General features: G+C 45.3%; 2 protein-coding genes across 3 annotated transcripts; one reads left to right on the forward strand and one right to left on the reverse strand.

The window, feature by feature from the left end:
- Positions 1-940: 940 nt before the first annotated feature.
- On the forward strand, positions 941-8,693 carry stambpl1 (STAM binding protein like 1). Of its 2 annotated transcripts, XM_022742731.1 has the most exons (11): positions 941-990; positions 2,980-3,197; positions 3,283-3,358; positions 3,514-3,609; positions 3,723-3,938; positions 4,004-4,154; positions 4,253-4,377; positions 4,538-4,675; positions 6,622-6,734; positions 6,836-6,935; positions 7,712-8,693. In XM_022742731.1, exons 1-11 carry the CDS (start codon positions 961-963, stop codon positions 7,766-7,768), a joined length of 1,320 nt encoding a protein of 439 aa, XP_022598452.1. In that variant the 5' UTR covers positions 941-960; the 3' UTR covers positions 7,769-8,693. The 2 variants fall into 2 exon arrangements, with proteins under 2 accessions (XP_022598452.1, XP_022598451.1); XM_022742730.1 differs by lacking the exon at positions 7,712-8,693 and having other exon boundaries at positions 6,836-7,269.
- A 1,989-nt stretch (positions 8,694-10,682) lies between these two features.
- LOC111219689 (actin, alpha skeletal muscle B-like) lies at positions 10,683-17,262 on the reverse strand. The gene is made up of 10 exons (XM_022742407.1): positions 17,157-17,262; positions 13,948-14,127; positions 13,620-13,748; positions 13,421-13,531; positions 12,995-13,079; positions 12,714-12,875; positions 12,435-12,626; positions 12,156-12,337; positions 11,419-11,573; positions 10,683-10,761 (listed from the first exon to the last, which is right to left on the reverse strand). The coding sequence occupies exons 2-10, from the start codon at positions 14,074-14,076 to the stop codon at positions 10,683-10,685; spliced, it is 1,224 nt and encodes a 407-aa protein (XP_022598128.1). The 5' UTR covers positions 14,077-14,127; positions 17,157-17,262.
- Between the last annotated feature and the right edge of the window lie 2,976 nt (positions 17,263-20,238).

The following is a 20,238-nucleotide window of genomic DNA, read 5'->3' on the forward strand; positions in this document are numbered from 1 at the left end:
ACAGGATGCGGCCTCCTCTCACCTGTTCAGGTGTAACCACATGTTTTCAGTGAGTGTCGATGAAGGAGGTCAAAGGTTGAGCAGCAGCAGAGTGAATGTGGATGAGCAGGATGTTTGAGTGAGTCAGGAGAAACACATTCACTGTTGCAGCTCAACACTGAGTTAAATATTAGCTGTTAGCGCCCCCTACCTGCAGCTGTTTTCTCCCCTCATGGCCACAAGGGGCCAACAAGGAGCTCATGACACACATGACACACATGACTCAAAGGTGTGTCTACCAACTGGACCAGGACTATGTCTCTGCTGAGGACCATGGTTTTAGGGTGTTTGATGAGGTCACCTTTTATAAATAAAAAGAATTGTCAGTTAATCAACAAATAATCATCTGATAATTATTATATTATTATTATTATACCTGATTATCATCTGATCTGACACATCTGGTCCACATCTGGACACCAGGAGCAGGAACACCTGAAACCCTCTCTGGTCTCAGGCTGGATGGATGCACCTGTTGCCATGGTGACATCCTCTAGGCCGGCTGAGGCAGACGGTGTTGATGACGGTTGTTGTCTACTGAGGAGTGGGAGGTCGTCTTCTTCTCCTCCTCTTTGTGTCTTTTCTTCTTCTCTCTGTTGTTAAACTGGATGACTCAGTGGATGATTAGTTACCGGTCGTCATGGTAACCGTGGACCAAACCGAAGGACGAGCAGGCGCAATGACAAGGGGGCCCCTCGACACACGGCTGGCTCTGATTGGCTGGTGCTGACTGTTACCTTTAGCCACTGTGCTGGCTTCACAGCTGTGTGAACGAACGTCTTCTGTTTTGTTGTCTCCTCTGCAGTGAAGCATGATGGGAGGTGGCAGATGGACGAACCAGTCGTGGGCCGAGCAGTGACACACACACACACACATACACATTCACACTCACACTCACACACACAAACACACACACACACCATGGACCAAGGCTTCAGTTTAAATACACTGGTGAGTGTTTTTGTGTGTGTGTGTGTGTGTGTGTGTGTGTGTGTGTGTGTGTGTGTGTGTGTGTGTGTGTGTGTGTGTGTGTGTGTGTGTGTTCTTGTTTTACTCATGTTGTGAGGACTCACTGAACAGGTGGAGTCACGATGTCCCTACCAAGACTAGTTCATGGTTCGGACATGTCTGCAGGAAGTGAATCTGAGTGATGGAAACACGACTCTGAGACCTTCAAATTAAAAGCCTGAATCATGTTTGTCAAAGCTGTGAGAGCAGTGGTTTCCTCCTTCCTCAGTTCCTTTCCTTCCTCAGTCCTTGTCTCCTTCCTCAGTCCTCTTCTCTGTCCTCATTTCCTTTCCTTCCTCAGTCCTCGTCTCTTTCCTCAGTTTCTTTCCTTCCTCAGTCCTCGTCTCCTTCCTCAGTCCTCGTCGCTTTCCTCAGTTCCTTTCCTTCCTCAGTCCTCGTCTCTTTCCTCAGTTCCTTTCCTTCCTCAGTCCTTGTCTCCTTCCTCAGTCCTCATCTCCTTCCTCAGTCCTCCTCTCCTTCCTCAATCCTCATCTCTGTCCTCAGTCCTCATCTCTTTCCTCAGTTCCTTTCCTTCCTCAGTCCTCATCTCCTTCCTCAGTCCTCGTCTCCTTCCTCAGTTCTCATCTCTTTCCTCAGTCCTCCTCTCCTTCCACAGACCTCGTCTCTTTCCTCAGTTCCTTTCCTTCCTCAGTCCTTGTCTCCTTCCTCAGTCCTCATCTCCTTCCTCAGTCCTCCTCTCCTTCCTCAATCCTCATCTCTGTCCTCAGTCCTCATCTCTTTCCTCAGTTCCTTTCCTTCCTCAGTCCTCGTCTCCTTCCTCAGTCCTCATCTCTTTCCTCAGTTCCTTTCCTTCCTCAGTCCTCATATCTTTCCTCAGTTCCTTTCCTTCCTCAGTCCTCGTCTCCATCCTCAGTCCTCATCTCTTTCCTCAGATCCTTTCCTTCCACACTCCTTGTCTCTTTCCTCAGTTCCTTTCCTTCCACAGTCCTCGTCTCTTTCCTCAGTCCTTTCCTTCTTTTCATCATCTTCATTTTATCCCCCCCTCCCCCCCTTCCCCCCCCCCCCCCAGTGGTGTTCTCTCTCTCTCTGTCTTTCCTCTCTGCGTCGCCTGGTGAATGGGAAACAGTCGCTCACAGTGAACAGAGGACTTGTTTATCCAGTGTGTAACAAACACTGCATTCAGGCTCCCAGCAGGGACGGTAAATCTGAGTTCCTGCCTGAATGCAGCTCTGCTGTCAGATGTAAATGTGACTGATCATATTTGATGAAGAGTCCTGATGAACCTGGAGGAGGGGCTTTATTATTAATGTCAGGACACGGTGCTGAGGTCGAGTCCAGAGTCCAGACACAAGACACTGTCATCATGACCTAGATTCTACCTGGGTTTATTCAGGTGTTTACATTGTACCTGAGTGCACATGTTTCTCACTGAAATGTTCCTCTGTACAAACAACCAGAGCAGTGAGTTAAAGATAATGACTCATGTCAAGCTGGATATTACCTGGATGTTACCTGGATGTTAGTCGGGTGTTTAGCTGGATGTTAGCTGGTTGTTAGCTGGTTGTTAGCTGGATGTTACCTGGTTGTTAGCTGGATGTTACCTGGATGTTACCTGGTTGTTAGCTGGATGTTACCTGGATGTTAGTCGGATGTTAGCTGAATGTTAGCTGTTACATGTTAGCCCAGCTCTATGTACCTGTGTGTGGCTCACAGTCACTGTGTGTGGGGAATATGAAGCAGATCATGTACAACATAATATCAACAGGTAGAATCACTCAGCTGTAAATGAGAAGCTGTACCACAGGTACCTGGACACACATTAACCCTTTGTTTTGCCAGTTTGACCATAACAAGTGATGATTGAATGGTGAAATTGATGGCATGGCCCTTTTAAATGATGTGTTTTGTTTGATCCAGTACTTTGACATTGTCAGGTGCCAACTTGAACGTGTGTGTGTTTGTGTTGTGTAGAAGAAGCTGGCAGCAGAACCAGACTACACTGACGTGTCATTGACAGCGGCGGAACGTGTTCGGGCGCTGGGGAAGATGGGATGCAATGTGGAGATCAACGAGGACATTGCGCCACGACGCTACTTCCGCTCCGGGGTGGAGATGGAGCGCATGGCGGCGGTTTACCTGGAGGAGGGCAGTCTGGAGAATGCTTACGTCCTCTACACCAAGTTTATCACGTAAGAAACACAACATGCTGACATCACAACGCACCTTTCTGTAAGTTCGGATCATCTCAGGCTCTTAAAGGTGAAATGTGTTCAGTCTGTTTGTAGAGAAGCTGCCCAGTCATAGAGACTACCAGCAGTGCAGCGTCCCAGAGAAACAGCTCATCATGAAGGTAATGACCCTCATTATCAACACTGGTAGTCCCCAGTCTTCTGGAGATGGTCCTGATGCTTCTCCCGATCCAACACAACTTACTGATGCTACAGGCAGCATCACTACATTTAGCAGTAGCAGTAATATTTACTGTCTGTCTCTGTGTTTCTGTAGAAACTGCAGGAGGTGGCGTTTCCTCGTAAAGACGAGTTGAAGAAACGTCTTCAGGAGAAATACAGCAGGGAACATACCGAGTACCTCAGAGCCCAGGTGTGTTTGTGTCGTCCAATCAGATTGGAGATATATGCTGATCTACAGTTACACACATGTTACTTGGACTCAGATTGACACTCTTCAGCCAATAAAAAGCTGTGTTTCCTCAGAGCCAGGCTGTGGTGAGGGATGGGTGTGGCCAGCAGCTGCAGCGCCTCTCCTTATTGGATGAGGACAGGAGGCGGGTCCTTCTACTGGAGGGGGAGAGGCAGCGGGTCGCCACCCTGCGACGGATGCAGATCGAATCAGAACAGTTTCGTTACTTTGAGGACCAGCTGAGGCGTCAGGAACTAGCCAATAGGAGAGGAGAGGAGGCGGAGCAAAAGGTATCATTAGACATCACTGTAGTACTATTACTACTGCTACTACAAGTAATGCGTTTCTCCTGCAGGTGGAGATCAAAATGCCTGAGGTGACGGACGGGTCCTGTCTGTCTGAGCAGCCAATCAGAGAAAGCATACGTTCCCAGGGGGCGGACCCTAACAGAAACAGACCGCCAGCTCCCATCAGTCAACCGGCTGCCACGCTGGCTGGAGTACACAGTGAGTACACACATGTACACACTCTCTGAACATACAGTGTATGTGTATCTTGCTCGTCTTTATGTTCCTGTGTGTGTTTGTTTCGTGTGTGTGTGCAGCTCAGAGGGTGGAGGGTCTGAGGCGGGTGGTGATTCCCAGAGATCTGACGTATCGTTTCCTCCTGCTAGCCGACTCCAACACTGCCAGAGGAATAGAGACCTGTGGAGTGCTGTGTGGACGACTGGTGAGGCTGTTTACTGACTGTTTACTGACTCTTTACCGACCATTCAGCTCTGTGTGAAGACTGAGTCCAGTACAGACCAGAACAGACCTGAAGCAGCTCTAACACAGTTATTCATTATCTCTCTCTCTCCCCTGTCTGTGTGAATGTCTCTCGGCCTCAGACACACAATGAGTTTGTGCTGACTCATGTCGTGATCCCGAAACAGTCGGCCGGTCCAGATTTCTGTGACATGGAGAACGTGGAGGAACTGTTCAGCTTCCAGGACCAACAGAACCTGCTGACACTGGGCTGGATCCATGTACGATTACACGCTAAACACACGCTAAACAAACTTGAACCACACAGTTTTATCCTCAGTGTGTCATCAGTGTGTCCACAGTGTGTCCTCAGTGTGTCCTCAGTGTGTCCACAGTGTGTCCTCAGTTTTATCCTCAGTGTGTCCTCAGTGTGTCCACAGTGTGTCCACAGTGTGTCCTCAGTGTGTCCTCAGTGTGTCCACAGTGTGTCCTCAGTTTTATCCTCAGTGTGTCCTCAGTGTGTCCACAGTGTGTCCACAGTGTGTCCTCAGTGTGTCCTCAGTGTGTCCACAGTGTGTCCTCAGTTTTATCCTCAGTGTGTCCTCAGTGTGTCAGTAGTGTTTCCTCAGTGTGTCCTCAGTGTTTCTCAGTGTGTCCTCAGTGTGTCCTCAGTTTTATCCTCAGTTTTATCCTCAGTGTGTCAGTAGTGTTTCCTCAGTGTGTCCTCAGTGTTTCTCAGTGTGTCCTCAGTGTGTCCTCAGTTTTATCCTCAGTGTGTCCTCAGTGTGTCCTCAGTGTGTCTTCAGTGTGTCCTCAGTTTGTCCTCAGTTTTATCCTCAGTGTGTCATCAGTGTGTCCACAGTGTGTCCTCAGTTTTATCCTCAGTGTGTCCTCAGTGTGTCAGTAGTGTTTCCTCAGTGTGTCCTCAGTGTTTCTCAGTGTGTCCTCAGTGTGTCCTCAGTTTTATCCTCAGTGTGTCCTCAGTGTGTCCTCAGTGTGTCCTCAGTGTGTCAGTAGTGTTTCCTCAGTGTGTCCTCAGTGTTTCTCAGTGTGTCCTCAGTGTGTCCTCAGTTTTATCCTCAGTGTGTCCTCAGTGTGTCCTCAGTGTGTCCTCAGTGTGTCAGTAGTGTTTCCTCAGTGTGTCCTCAGTGTTTCTCAGTGTGTCCTCAGTGTGTCCTCAGTTTTATCCTCAGTGTGTCCTCAGTGTGTCCTCAGTGTGTCCTCAGTGTGTCCTCAGTGTGTCCTCAGTGTGTCCTCAGTGTGTCCTCAGTGTGTCCTCAGTGTGTCCTCAGTGTGTCCTCAGTGTGTCCTCAGTGTTTCTCAGTGTGTCCTCAGTGTGTCCTCAGTTTTATCCTCAGTGTGTCCTCAGTGTGTCCTCAGTGTGTCCACAGTGTGTCCTCAGTGTGTCCTCAGTGTGTCCACAGTGTGTCCTCAGTTTTATCCTCAGTGTGTCCTCAGTGTGTCCTCAGTGTGTCCTCAGTGTGTCCTCAGTGTGTCAGTAGTGTGTCCTCAGTGTGTCCTCAGTGTTTCTCAGTGTGTCATCAGTGTGTCCTCAGTGTGTCCTCAGTTTTATCCTCAGTGTGTCCTCAGTGTTTCTCAGTGTGTCCTCAGTTTTATCCTCAGTGTGTCCTCAGTGTGTCATCAGTGTTTCCTCAGTGTGTCCTCAGTGTTTCTCAGTGTGTCCTCAGTGTGTCCTCAGTGTTTCCTCAGTGTGTCCTCAGTGTTTCTCAGTGTGTCATCAGTGTGTCCTCAGTGTGTCCTCAGTTTTATCCTCAGTGTGTCCTCAGTGTGTCCTCAGTTTTATCCTCAGTGTGTCCTCAGTGTGTCAGTAGTGTGTCCTCAGTGTGTCCTCAGTGTTTTCTCAGTGTGTCCTCAGTCTCTATGAATCAGTGTAAACCTGTGAGGTCCCCACAGAGTGATGTAACCCAGACACAAACACACGCTTAGTAAAGTGACCTCTGTTGCTCTTTTCCTTCCCCTTCCTTGGCATTATCAAATATCACCATGGCAACAGTGCCTGTGGTCGAGCAACAGATGAGTGGAGAGATGGAGGGACAGAGATGGGAACAGATGGACAGAGTTCTCACTCTGCTCTTTATTTATCCACTAATGAATGACTGACTTTTATTTGACTGGTTTTCACATGTCAGTGTCAAGGTGAAACCACATGTCTCTGTGTCAGGTGGTTACCAGAGAGGCGTGTCCTCACAGTGTCTGTCTGTTTCAGACTCATCCCACTCAGACCGCCTTCCTCTCCAGTGTCGACCTCCACACTCACTGCTCGTATCAGCTGATGCTGCAGGAGGCCGTTGCCATAGTCTGCGCTCCCAAACACAACGAGTATGTCTCACTGTTTCAGGCTGTAGACCACATGTAGCTGAAATCAAGGTGAGTCCAGTGGGACTGCAGCTCTGACTCTGATCCCCCCTCCTCCCCCTCAGCACTGGTGTGTTCAGGCTCACTGGTCCGGGGATGTCGGAGGTCTCTGGCTGCAGACTGAAAGGTTTCCATCCTCACTCCAAGGAGCCACCTCTCTTCACTGTAAGCACCTTCCTCTTACTCTGGTTCTCTGAGCTCAGGTATTTGACTCTGTGTCACATTAGTTCATCATTAAATTCCCAAATGCCCTGCAGTCAAATCAGTTCCTGAACACCCCATGTTCGTTTAGCTCTGAGCCTCGGGGGTCATTTTAGTTCTAGAAACCACCACTGGTTTTAGTCCCTGAACGTCCCACACTTGTTGCAGTACCTGCTCTTGTTGAATGTAACAGATGTATCGGAACCATTAGCGTAGTTAGCATCTCTTCAAAACGGTTAGCATAGTTAGCATTTCTTCAGAATGGTTAGCATAGTTAGCATCTCTTCAGAACCGTTAGCATTTCTTCAGAACTGTTAGCGTAGTTAGCATCTCTTCAAAACGGTTAGCATAGTTAGCATCTCTTCAGAACAGTTAGCGTAGTTAGCATTTCTTCAGAATGGTTAGCATAGTTAGCATCTCTTCAGAACCGTTAGTGTAGTTAGCATCTCTCTAGAACCATTAGCGTAGTTAGCATCTCTTCAGAACCGTTAGCGTAGTTAGGATCTCTTCAAAACGGTTAGCATTTCTTCAGAACGGTTAGCATAGTTAGCATCTCTTCAGAACGGTAAGCATAGTTTGCATCTAGGCTACACTTAGCAATGAAATGAGAGGATTTTCCTAAATGTGGCACTGCATCCTTTAAAGATTTAAAGTGACTCAAACTGTCATTTAACTACAGCCTTTCTCTTCTCTCTCTCTCTCTTTCTGTGCGTGTGTCTGAATGTCTCTTGCCCTCTCAGGTGTGTAAACATGTGGTGGTGAGAGACTCAAAGATCAGTCTGCTGGACCTCAGGTGACAGACAGGAGGCGCTGCAAGGCTTTTATTTTGTCAAGAGGAAACTGAACACCCTGTGTGTGTGTGTGTGTGTGTGTGTGTGTGTGTGTGTGTGTGTGCTGCTATCAGCTGCTGGTCGTCGCTTCTCTCTGTGGATCAGTGTTAGCTGTGTAGCGTGTGCAGTGGGAGGAGCTAACAGGAGGAGTGGAGGGTGAAGTGCCTTTACATCAACGCATGAATGTTTCCTGTCAGCAGCTCATATTTAACACACCTGGTCAGGTGAACCCTAAGGACCAATCATCTGTATGTTTGTTGGATCTGATTCAGCAGCGGCTGCTTCAATTGTCCCAACCAATAAAAACCTGTTTTACTGCAGAGTCTATTCACAGTGAGAGTTTGGATTAATCACATGATCTGTGGTCTGGTCTTGGTGAATCCAGCAGCTGAAACCAGGACCAGGTCCAGAACCAGGACCAGACCAGAGACAGTATCAGGTTAGTGATGAACAGAGGGTTTCACCTCTCAGGTACACACCCCCCCACCTCCCCTTCTGAAACCAGACCAGCCGGATCACATGAACCTGTCATTGCAGTTTTCAGATGATGGTTCACAGAGTCCAGTTCACATCATGTGATGGTTTTGTTTGGTTCCCACCTGGTCTAAACTCAGGGTCCAGATGTTCTCAGACTGTAAGTCTCAGTTCACGACTACAGATTCTACAGGACTACAGAGTCTTCAGGACTACAGAGTCTATAGGACTACAGATTCCACAGGACTACAGATTCCACAGGACTACAGAGTCTACAGGACTACAGAGTCTACAGGACTACAGAGTCTACAGAGTCTACAGGACTACAGAATCTACAGGACTACAGATTCTACAGGACTACAGAGTCTACAGGACTACAGAGTCTTCAGGACTACAGAGTCTACAGAGTCTACAGGACTACAGAATCTACAGGACTACAGAATCTACAGGACTACAGAATCTACAGAATCTACAGGACTACAGAGTCTACAGGACTATAGAGTCTACAGATTCTACAGGACTACAGAATCTACAGGACTACAGAATCTACAGGACTACAGAATCTACAGAGTCTACAGGACTACAGAGTCTTCATGAGTACAGGGTCTACAGGACTACAGAGTCTTCAGGACTAGAGAATCTACAGGACTACAGAGTCTACAGTCTACAGGACTACAGAGTCTACAGTCTACAGGACTACAGAATCTACAGAGTCTACAGGACCACAGAATCTACAGGACTACAGAGTCTACAGGACTACAGAATCTACAGAGTCTACAGGACTACAGAATCTACAGGACTACAGAGTCTACAGGACTACAGAGTCTACAGGACTACAGAGTCTACAAGACTACAGAGTCTTCAAGACTAGAGAATCTACAGGACTACAGAGTCTACAGTCTACAGGACTACAGAGTCTACAGTCTACAGGACTACAGAATCTACAGAGTCTACAGGACTACAGAATCTACAGGACTACAGAGTCTACAGGACTACAGAATCTACAGAGTCTACAGGACTACAGAGTCTTCATGAGTACAGAGTCTACAGTCTACAGGACTACAGATTCTACAGGACTACAGATTCTACAGGACTACAGATTCTACAGGACTACAGAGTCTTCAGGACTACAGAGTCTACAGGACTACAGAGTCTTCAGGACTACAGAGTCCCCCTCTGAGCTGGAGCTAAAAACCGTACCGGACCAGGACTGGACTGTGTGTTTGTGGGTCTGTGTGAGTCCAGTCTCAGTTAAACCAGGTTCCATTGTCTGTACTTGTGTTTGGCTGGAAACGATGCTTCAAAATAAAAGCTCTGCACCAGAAATTCACTGCTCTTCAAAGTAAAGTGTGTCTGATGATGTGGACTCAGACTTTAATCCTGCTTCACATTTGTAAAGACTTTCTCCTCTGAGCTGAAATCATTTCTCAAATCTTTATTTTTGAGTTTTTATTGTCGAGTCTGTATCACACGCTCTGACCTGCTGCTTCGTCTCTGCAGCTGGATGAGTCTCATTCTGTGCACCAGCAGACGTTCTCATGTTGAGGTGTGTGTGTGTGTGTGAGAGAGAGTGTGAGAGAGAAGCTAACTGCTGTATTGTTTGTTAATAAATCACCAGCGGCTGCAGACTGTCAGGGTCATTATTGTGTTGCTGCCTGACGTGTGCTTCTTTGTCATTTTAACCTGGACCTGCAGCAGGTGGACCAGGGTCCAGACTCAACGAGACTCACTTTAAATCATGACTACATGAAGTTTAGTTGGGAGTAGATCTGAGGTACAGGTCTGGTGATACTCTGTAGTTGACTTCACCTCCTCAGTCTCCAGACACACTGAAGTTTCTCTCCAGACATGTTTAAAATGCTTTGAAATCCTCTACTGTGATTCATTTAGTTTAACATCTCCTCTTACTTCCTGGTTGAGAAACCTGGATCAGGCCTGGAGCCCCGCCCACCACCTGCTGGCTCCAGGTGGACAGGTGAAAGAGCAGAGAGCATCAAGATGGTGAGAGGAGGAAACATTAGAGAGACTCAGTCACATGTTTGAGCCTCAGTCAGACCCAGACTCAGAGGAGGAGTCTGAGACCAGAACCAGAGACTAGCAGTCGGATCAGAACTGTTAGCTAGTTAGCATCTTTTCAGAACGATTAGCGTAGTTAGCATCTTTTCAGAATGGTTAGCGTAGTTAGCATCTTTTCAGAACAGTTGGTGTAGTTGGCATCTTTTCACTTTTTAGCTAGCTCTCCCACCTCTGTACTGACAAGGTTTCAGGTTTATTTAGCCCCGCCCCCTGTCCCCATTGGTTGACAGGATTGGTTCCTTAGGTGATCTGTACTCCTGCTCGTTAACAGTAATTATCTAAGTGTTACTGAATTGTGTTCGGTTCTAGCATCATTTCTCCTGGTCTGAGATCAGAGGAAACTGACGCCATGTTGTTTGGACAGACTTGTGGTCAGTGGTGTCATCAGCACTGACAGTGAGCTGTGAGGACTGAAGAGACAGACACAGTTGTCTTGTATGAGAGCTCTTTATTGTCTTCCTGTCACCTCCATGTTGTTGACGTCACATCACACATTCTCTACACGTCCCTAATGCAGGCCACGCCTCCTGCTCACCTACCCAGAGTTCAACCAATGTGACATCATACACTCTGTGACATCATTCTCAGCGGGCGACATTCAAGCTTTATTCATCAAAAATAAAAACACACCTTCTGACAAGAGACAGTACCGAAATGGAGGATGGGGGGTGGGGGCGGGGCCACAGGTGGAGCGAGGGGAGGTGGAGGTGGGAGGAGGACAAGCGGCACATTCACAGTTCTCATGTGAGCAGAGAGGGAGGATGTTTGAGCTGAAAATCTGCAGATTTTCTGATGGAAGTTCAGAATAAAGGTTCAGTTCTCCAAAAACACCACAGACGACATCACTTCCTGTTTCCAGCTGACATAAAGATTGTAGCATCTTCCTGGATACCAACAACATGGCTGACTTCCTGCTGTCGCCCCCTGGTGGCTGTTTTTGGGAGCTGATCTGGGACCTGTTTGCTCGTGCTCAGTGAGGTTAACATGAAGACAGTGCTGCAGCTGACACTAGAAACCTGGGGGGGGGGGGGGGGGGGCGGGGAGGCGCGAGCGGTGGTTGTAAGGACCATGTGGATCTCTTAGAAGCACTTGCGTGGACGATGGAGCGTCCGGCCTCGTTCGTACTCCTGCTTGCTGATCCACATCTGCTGGAAGGTGGAGAGGGAGGCCAGGATGGAGCCGCCGATCCACACTGAGTACTTCCTCTCTGGGGGGCAATGATCTGGGGGGGGGGGGGGGGGGGGGGGGTGTTTAATCTCAGATTTCTGACTGTTTTTACTGATGTTTAATCTGGACCTGAACATGCTGCGTCTGTTTTATTCAGATTTCACCACAGAGCTGCACCAAACCCATGTCAGTCTTTATTTTAATTCAAGTATTTTAACGGCTTCGGGTTTTGTCTTTTCTGAGCCTTTAACAAAACTTTATTGACACTGAGTCTGTGGGTTTGATCATTAAATACAGAATAATAAAGTCAAACTTAAGAGAGTATAGACGAGTCAGTGTCTGCTTCAGGATGACACATTTATATATAATAATAATAATAATATAAAAATATATTTACACACATATATAAAGATCTATAAAGGCTGATGACAGGTTTAGAAAAATAATAATGATGATAATGATAATAATAACAACAACCATAATAGTGATAATAATGATAATAATAATAATAATGATAATATAATGATAATAATTAATACAATAATGATAATCATAATGATGATGATAATAATAATAATAATAATAATAATAATAATAATAATAATAATAATAATAATAATATATAGTGACAGGTCACCTTGATCTTCATGGTGCTGGGGGCCAGCGCTGTGATCTCCTTCTGCATGCGGTCGGCGATACCCGGGTACATGGTGGTTCCTCCAGACAGCACGTTGTTGGCGTACAGGTCTTTACGGATGTCGATGTCACACTTCATGATGCTGTTGTAGGTTGTCTCATGGATACCAGCTGACTCCATACCTGCAGGACAGAAAACAGAGGACGGAGGACACTGGGTAAGTGGTGGTCAAAGGTAAACAGACAGGTGGACAGACAGGTGGACAGACAGGTGGCTGACCAATGAAGGAGGGCTGGAAGAGCGTCTCAGGGCAGCGGAACCTCTCATTGCCGATGGTGATGACCTGCCCGTCAGGAAGCTCGTAGCTCTTCTCCAGAGAGGACGAGGTCGCCGCCGTCCCCATCTCATTCTCGAAGTCCAGAGCCACGTAACACAACTTCTCCTTGATGTCCCGCACAATCTCTCTCTCCGCTGCAGACACACAACACACACACAGTCAGACTTCCTGTCACCCTCTGGTGCACCTGTCCAGGTGTGATGTCGCCGCCACTGTCATACCGGTGGTCACGAAGCTGTAGCCTCGCTCGGTGAGGATCTTCATGAGGTAGTCGGTGAGGTCACGTCCCGCCAGGTCCAACCTCATGATGGCGTGAGGCAGAGCGTAACCCTCGTAGATCGGCACGTTGTGGGTGACGCCATCACCAGAGTCCAGGACGATACCTGAGTTACAGAGAAGGTCAAAGGTCACAGGGACTCTGTACACGAGCAGCTGTTTAAAAGGCTTTTATGATGAAAAGCTGCGACAGGAAAATGTGTCGGGATGTTGAGCGTGGTCCAACCTGTGGTTCGTCCGGAGGCGTACAGGGACAGGACGGCCTGAATGGCCACATACATGGCGGGGACATTGAAGGTCTCAAACATGATCTGGACACAGAGACAGAGACACAAAAGTTACATCCATCTTTGTTTTCAGTCTGTGCTTATTACCTGATTCATCTTCTCCCTGTTGTTGTGTAGTACTGTGTATTACTGTTTATTACTGTGTAGTACTGTGTATTACTGCGTAGTACTGTGTAGTACTGTGTAGTACTGTGTAGTAGTACTACCTGGGTCATCTTCTCCCTGTTGTTGTGTAGTACTGTGTATTACTGTTTATTACTGTGTAGTACTGTGTATTACTGATTATTACTGTGTAGTACTGTGTATTACTGATTATTACTGTGTAGTACTGTGTAGTACTGTGTAGTACTGTGTAGTAGTACTACCTGGGTCATCTTCTCCCTGTTGGCCTTGGGGTTGAGTGGGGCTTCAGTCAGGAGGGTGGGATGTTCCTCTGGAGCCACTCGCAGCTCGTTGTAGAAGGAGTGATGCCAGATCTGACCAATCACAGAGCAGAGATGGTCATCATGACGATGCATAATAATCATATCTGTGCTTGAGGAAGAGGAGGGTGTGACCTCTGACCTTCTCCATGTCATCCCAGTTGGTGATGATGCCGTGTTCGATGGGATACTTCAGGGTCAGGATTCCTCTCTTACTCTGAGCCTCGTCTCCAACGTAGCTGTCCTTCTGTCCCATACCCACCATCACCCCCTGAGAGACAGACAGGTGGAGACAGAGAGAGAGAGAGAGAGAGAGAGAGAGATAGAGAGAGAGACAGGTCAGTGTTCTGGATGTCTGTTTCCTGTCACACCGGTCTGTGGGCGTGTCCTGACAGATGAACAGGTAGTCATAGTAGCAGTATTAGCATTAGCCTGTCCCCACGTGTGTGTTTGGACCAATCGGTTGTCACCTGGTGCCTGGGCCGGCCCACGATGGAGGGGAAGACGGCTCTGGGGGCATCATCTCCGGCGAACCCGGCCTTACAGAGACCAGATCCATTATCACAGACCAGAGCGGTGCTCTCCTCATCATCACACATGACTGCAGGGGGCGCTGTGGGCGAGCAACGACTCTACGACACCGACTCACACTGTGGACACACACACACCAGGACGTTACACTGAGACACACCTGGAGATATGTATATACACCTTTAATATATGAAGATATGAGTTTATTACATCTGCATAAGTATTAAAAATATATATGTGATGAATTTTTATATTATATTATGTTATATTTAATTTATTCAAGCAAGTTTATTAAAACAACATACATGTCATAAATCTATATGTTTATATGTTTCATTAATTTCTCATTAATCTTAAACATGTCAAACTTAAAGTGTCTCAGACGTTTGGTCTCTACTGTTTATAACATCAACATATACTGACAGGCTGTGGATAGATATGTATTTATGTACATCTGTGTACAATATAAGCTTTATACATAAATGTATATATCTGTTTAGGCTCGATATATATGTGTCAATATATGAAATAGTTTCAATTTCTAACAGGTTTCATATATACTGTTTACATATACATACATATGAAATAAAAATGTATATCTCATACGTGGAAAATCAACATATGTTTTGTACATATATAATACAATGAACTGACTCCAGATTCATTCATTTAATGAACTCCACACAGAGATTCAACCACTGTCAAGGCCTTTAAGGACTTCATTACCCAGAAGCCCCTGCTGCACATTTTAAGTGTGTCTTTCTGTAAACTGTTTGTTTTGATCATCAGTTTAATTAATTAATTAATTAATGCTTACAGTAACTTAAGAATAAGTTAATGACACCTTTAAACAACATGGCTGACCAGAGTGAGAATATTAGAATAATGTAAAAAGAAGTAAGAGAAGTAAGAGAATGAAATAAAAGATGAAAATAATGTAAAACAGAATAAAACAGGAGAATAAAAATGAAATAATAAATAATAATCAATTATTAATTGTAATTAGACAGTGATGTCTGAGCAGCAGGTTGTAGAAAGATCATCAGCTCATGAATGTCAACCTGAAACCTCGTAACCTGGAGTCATGAGGTTTTCACCAAAATTGGAGTTGTAAGGTTTTCACGTGACGGCTGTGAAAACCTCCCCCCTCCTCCCCCCTCTTCCCTCCACACTGAACTACTACTGTCCTTTACTGAATGAACAAGGCACTCTGGGAAAACTTCCTAATTAGGACATGAAGCAGAGTTCTGCCTGTGTTTGGTATGCTCTCTCTCCCTGTGCTCACCCTACCTCGCTTGCCCACTGCTTTTCTCCTTTTATGCTCCCTCTCTCTCTCTCTCTCTTTCTCTCCATCTGTCCTCCCTTGTCTCTCCTCGTCTCCCTCTCTCTCTGAGACACAGATGACTTTAGACCATATTTAGTCATGAAATTTGGGAATCAAATATTTATCTGATTGTTCTGCCAGCAGGAGAGAGAGAGAGAGAGAGGGTTCACTGTGCCCTCAGTTCTGTCTGCGTCTCTCAGGCTCAACACAACAACACAACAACACAACACAACACAACAACAGTGACCACAGCTGATAACAATCCTACATCTGAGAGTTTCTTCAAACAGGAAGTGATAGAGCATCAGTTTGGGACTATTTTCAGCGGCGGATGAATCCACATTTGGTGCTATAGTGAGTGTTTGTGCAGCTCTGTGACTCAGATGAATCAGACACATCAGACTGTTAATACAGTGTCATATAAATAGTCTTTTCATTATTAATTAATAATTAATCAATAAGTTTTGATTGATTTTAAATCATCTGTAAAAAGCCTGGAAGTCAAGAAAAAAAGAAATAATATTAATCAAAAATCAAAAAGTAAATGATGATGATGAAGATGGTGAAGATGATGATGATGGTGATCATGATGAGGTCACAGCATGAAGTCCTTCATCAAAAGTAATTTTTAAAGCCCTGCAGACAGGAGGCAAATCACTGCCCCCTGCTGGTGGAGTTTCAAACTATTTCAACACAAATCAAAGTGAGACGAGATCTTTAACTTCTACCAGATATTTAGTGATGAACAGAATTTATTTACCAATAAAATAAATATGTGATTACTGATCTCTGTGATTTTCTGATCAATAACAAACTGAGATCAATACATCCTGATCACCTAATCATCTGAAAGAACTGCTCCTGACAGTGAATGAACTTCACTCTATCTCTGATGAGGACCATGAGATGTGGCAGAAAGCTGCTTTGACTAAACTGCAAAATAATAAATAAATAATCACCTCCCAGCGAACTGTCCCTCTGGGCCTCCGTAGTTTGTGCAGAGGGGTCGGGATGTGATCAGGTTTCAGTGCAGAAGATTTATCAGTAAGTTGAAGTTTAAATTGATAAATGATCAGTCATGATCATAAATGATCGATCGTGATCAGGTCTATACCACAGCTCAGAATCTGACAGTCCACCTGTGAGTCAGCGCTCAGGGCACAGAGCAACATACGCTTAATCAGCACCAAGGGTCAAATCAAACCCCCCCACAAAGAGGGTGGGGCACCTCAGATCTACCACAGACACAGAAACATGAACCATCAGCAGATGATGAAGAGACGTTTTTCACTTCATGTTAATTAATGTTAATTAATGTTTCTGTTAATGAAGCTTCGTTCAACAAATTGAAGACAAAGAAATGGAGATGCTGCAGGTTAAAGACTGAACCTGAAAACACAGGAGAGGAGAGGAGAGGAGAGGAGAGAGGAGAAGAGAGAGGAGAGGAGAGGAGAGAGGAGAGGAGAGAGGAGAGGAGAGGAGAGGAGAAGAGGAGATCACAGTATCACCACAGTACAAGAGAGACAGCCGAAGAGAAACAGAAAGGAGGTGAAGGTGGAGGAGAGAAGGTGAGACAGAGAGGAGAAAGTTTAGAAACTTCTGAAACACTGAGAACATAAGAGCAAAAAGGAAGAGAAGAGCAGTGGAAGAGAAGAGGAGGAGAGGAGGTGAAGAGGAGGTGAGATGGTTTAGGAGTGAATAAAATGATCACAGAAGAGACAGATGAAAACTTTATGCAACTTTTGTCAGGAGCAGAGAAGAAAATAGGAGAAGCAGAAGGAAAGAGGAGGTGAAGCAGGAGGTGATGGAGGAGCGCAGTCTTACCGTGGCAGTGCAGGGCCTGCTGGGACGTGGGGAGGGGGGCAGGACAGAAGTGAGAGTCAGAACTGCTGCGACTCAGTTTATCAACCCTCCACCTCCTCCATCCATCCCTCCATCCCAAACATGGCCCGGACCTCCTCCTCCCTCCTCCTCCCCTCCTCACTCCCTCTCTCTCCCTTGCTTGATTCCTTATAGGGCAGGCCCTGAGGGAAGCAGCCAATCAGATGGCTCGTGCCAGTGCAAAACTTTCTCCCATCATTCACTGCATTCCTCCGAGAGAAAGAGAGAGAGAGAGAGAGAGAGAGAGAGAGAGAGAGAGACAGACAGACAGATAGAGAGAGAGAGAGAGACAGGTGTATAGTGAACGTGTATTAACAGTAAAATGTCATTAGATAATTTAAGAGTAAAACAATAAATAACTTTATTGATTAATTGCTGCTGATTAATTTTTCATCAACTCATGAATTAATCGACTGATGTTCTACTCAACTCGTGTTTATTGTTGTTTGTTTCATTTATGAGAAACATCAGATTAAAACTAAATAATAAAGGAGCTGTTTGTAATTTTAGCTACTACTACATAGCTAACATTAGCATTAGCAGCTGTTAACTTCATTCCTTAATTCACCAACAGCAACTCTGAAGTTAGCATGCTAACCAGCTAGCCCCGACCCATCTTCCTCTAATACTTAAAATATTTCTTAATGTATTGATTCATTGCTAATTGATTAATAGTGTTGGGGGATGGGGGTTGGGGTGGGTTGAGGGTTATTTATTCTATCTAAATGAGTCTGGGGGAAACAGGAAGGTAACATTAACTATAATGTGGATCTCATGAGGACAATTCAACACTAATTAGCTAATTAATCATGTTCTGAAGTAGTTCTTATAGTTTGATGTGAAAAACTCCAGTTAAAGGATCAAAATGACTTTAAAAATCTTTCTTTTCATAGGTGTAAGAAATCGGCCCAGTAGAATACACACAGTATGCTACATCATATATTTGTATATGATGCAGGAAACACAGTTTATTTGTCCATGTACTGGTGGAGGAGAGTCTCTGACCGACTCGAGCCTCAGAGGGTGAGGACTTTAATCTTCACAGTGTGTGTGTGTGTGTGTGTGTGTGTGTGTTGTTGTTGTTGTGTGTCTGTTAAAGGTCAGACAGTGTTTGGTGACACAGTCTCACACCTCAGACATCCCCAACATCCATGCGTCTCAACCTGACACACACTGTGAGTGGACGGATCCATTTCAATAAGTTTTATTTTTTTTAAGGTTAAAAATTAGCATCTTAAAATTAGTCATTTTTAATTAATGGTAATTAATGGATTATAATATGTAATGGGCATTTATGTTGTTAGCCCTAACAACTTACAAACTACCAATAAAACTGTTCTTAAGTTTCATCTTCAATGAAATTTCACAGATTAATAATAAAAAAAAACTATTAAACTTAAACTAAACTAAATAAAAACTAAACAAAAAAACTTTACTTTTTCTTTGACACTGAAGACTGTTGAGTTTAACAGTAATGAGGATCACAAATAGCTCCAATGCTAACACAGCTATCAAACTCTTATCTATATAAACTGTAGCCTCTATAACACTGTAGCTAAAGCACAGGTTAGTGTTGATGATACTAGTGGCAGCACCAAATGATGATGTAGCACGATGTAGCATGATGGTGTAGCATGATGTAGCATGACGTAGTATGATGTAGCATGATGATGTAGCATGACGTAGTATGATGTAGCATGATGTAGTATGATGTAGTATGATGTAGCACGATGTAGCACGATGTAGCATGATGTAACACAATGTAACAAAATGTAGCAAGATGTAGCATGATGTTGCATGATGTAGCATGATGTAACACGATGTAGAACAATGTAGCATGCTGTACCATGATATAGCATAATGTGTTTACATTCAGCTCCCTTCCTACTGCTCTGAGTCCTCCAGGTCTCCTTTCACCATCTGGACTAAAACATCTTCCATCCACTGCACAACAAATAAGATTTTGAATTTTCCATGTTGAGACTCAGACACAGATGGACATGTCCACAAAGAAGACGTTTGATTCCTTTAAATCCGGCATATGTGTGGAAGTGAGGACAGACCTGGACCTGGACCTGGTGCTGGTCTCCTTCACACCATCAGAACAAAGTTCAACACAAACTGAAAGTGTGATGACTGAATAACAGACCTGAGATTAAACTGTCACTCACTTTAATCTGCTGCTGGCTGCAGGGTGATGATGGACTGATGACATCACCGACTGACCCGCTTTTACCAGAAATCTACGTGGTTCATCCGTTTAATTTCCCCAAGGCCTGGTTCTGGTTCTGATTCTGGTCCTGGTCCTGGTCCTGGTCCTGGTCCTGGTCCTGATTCTGATCCTGGTCCTGGTCCTGGTCCTGGTTCTGGTCTTGTTTCTGGTCCTGGTTCTGGTTCTGGTCTTGTTTCTGGTTCTGGTGATGAGGTCCAGTTGTTTTGACTGTTGGTGTGAGTCTTCACTGACTTCATCAGACACCACACAATTCAACCCTGGTGACCTTTCACCTATGAACTCACCCTGTCGACCAATCACAAGCCTCCTGTCAGAGCCAGAGTCCAGTCACAGTGAAAAGTATCTGAGTCAGTTAGCCACTGAGCTAATTATGCTAATGCTAGCTCCTCCCAGTCACAATATTTCTCCTCAGGGTTCTGCTTCTGTTTGTTGAACTGTAATGAGACAGGTGTAATCACACAGGTGTAATCAGACACAGACAGGTGTAAACAGACAGGTGTAATCAGACAGGTATAAACAGACAGGTGTAATCAGACAGGTGTAAACACACAGGTGTAATCAGACACAGACAGTTGTAAACACACAGGTGTAATCAGGCAGGTGTAAACAGACAGGTGTAAACACACAGGTGTAATCAGACAGGTGTAAACAGACAGGTGTAATCAGACACAGACAGGTGTAAACAGACAGGTGTAAACAGACAGTTGTAAACAGACAGGTGTAATCAGACAGGTGTAAACAGACAGGTGTAATCAGACAGGTGTAAACAGAGAGAGAACGCCTTCTCTTCAG

The sequence above is a fragment of the Seriola dumerili genome, unplaced genomic scaffold, assembly GCF_002260705.1.
Source record: "Seriola dumerili isolate Sdu_G_001 unplaced genomic scaffold, Sdu_1.0 BDQW01000068.1, whole genome shotgun sequence".
Classification (NCBI taxonomy): Eukaryota; Metazoa; Chordata; class Actinopteri; order Carangiformes; family Carangidae; genus Seriola; species Seriola dumerili.

Bases quoted from the DNA above. Each gene is read 5' to 3' on its own strand.
- LOC111219689 (XM_022742407.1), bottom strand. From the start codon at position 14,076: ATGTGTGATGATGAGGAGAGCACCGCTCTGGTCTGTGATAATGGATCT. The intron at 12,876-12,994 runs GTTGGACCACGC...TCTGTAACTCAG, and splicing joins CGCCTCCGGACGAACCACAG to GTATCGTCCTGGACTCTGGT. The intron at 10,762-11,418 runs GTCCTTACAACC...CTGTCTCTTCAG, and splicing joins GCTTCTAAGAGATCCACATG to TCCTCACAGCTCACTGTCAG.
- stambpl1 (XM_022742730.1), top strand. From the start codon at position 961: ATGGACCAAGGCTTCAGTTTAAATACACTG. The intron at 3,198-3,282 runs GTAAGAAACACA...AAATGTGTTCAG, and splicing joins CTCTACACCAAGTTTATCAC to TCTGTTTGTAGAGAAGCTGC. The intron at 6,735-6,835 runs GTATGTCTCACT...CCTCCCCCTCAG, and splicing joins TGCGCTCCCAAACACAACGA to CACTGGTGTGTTCAGGCTCA.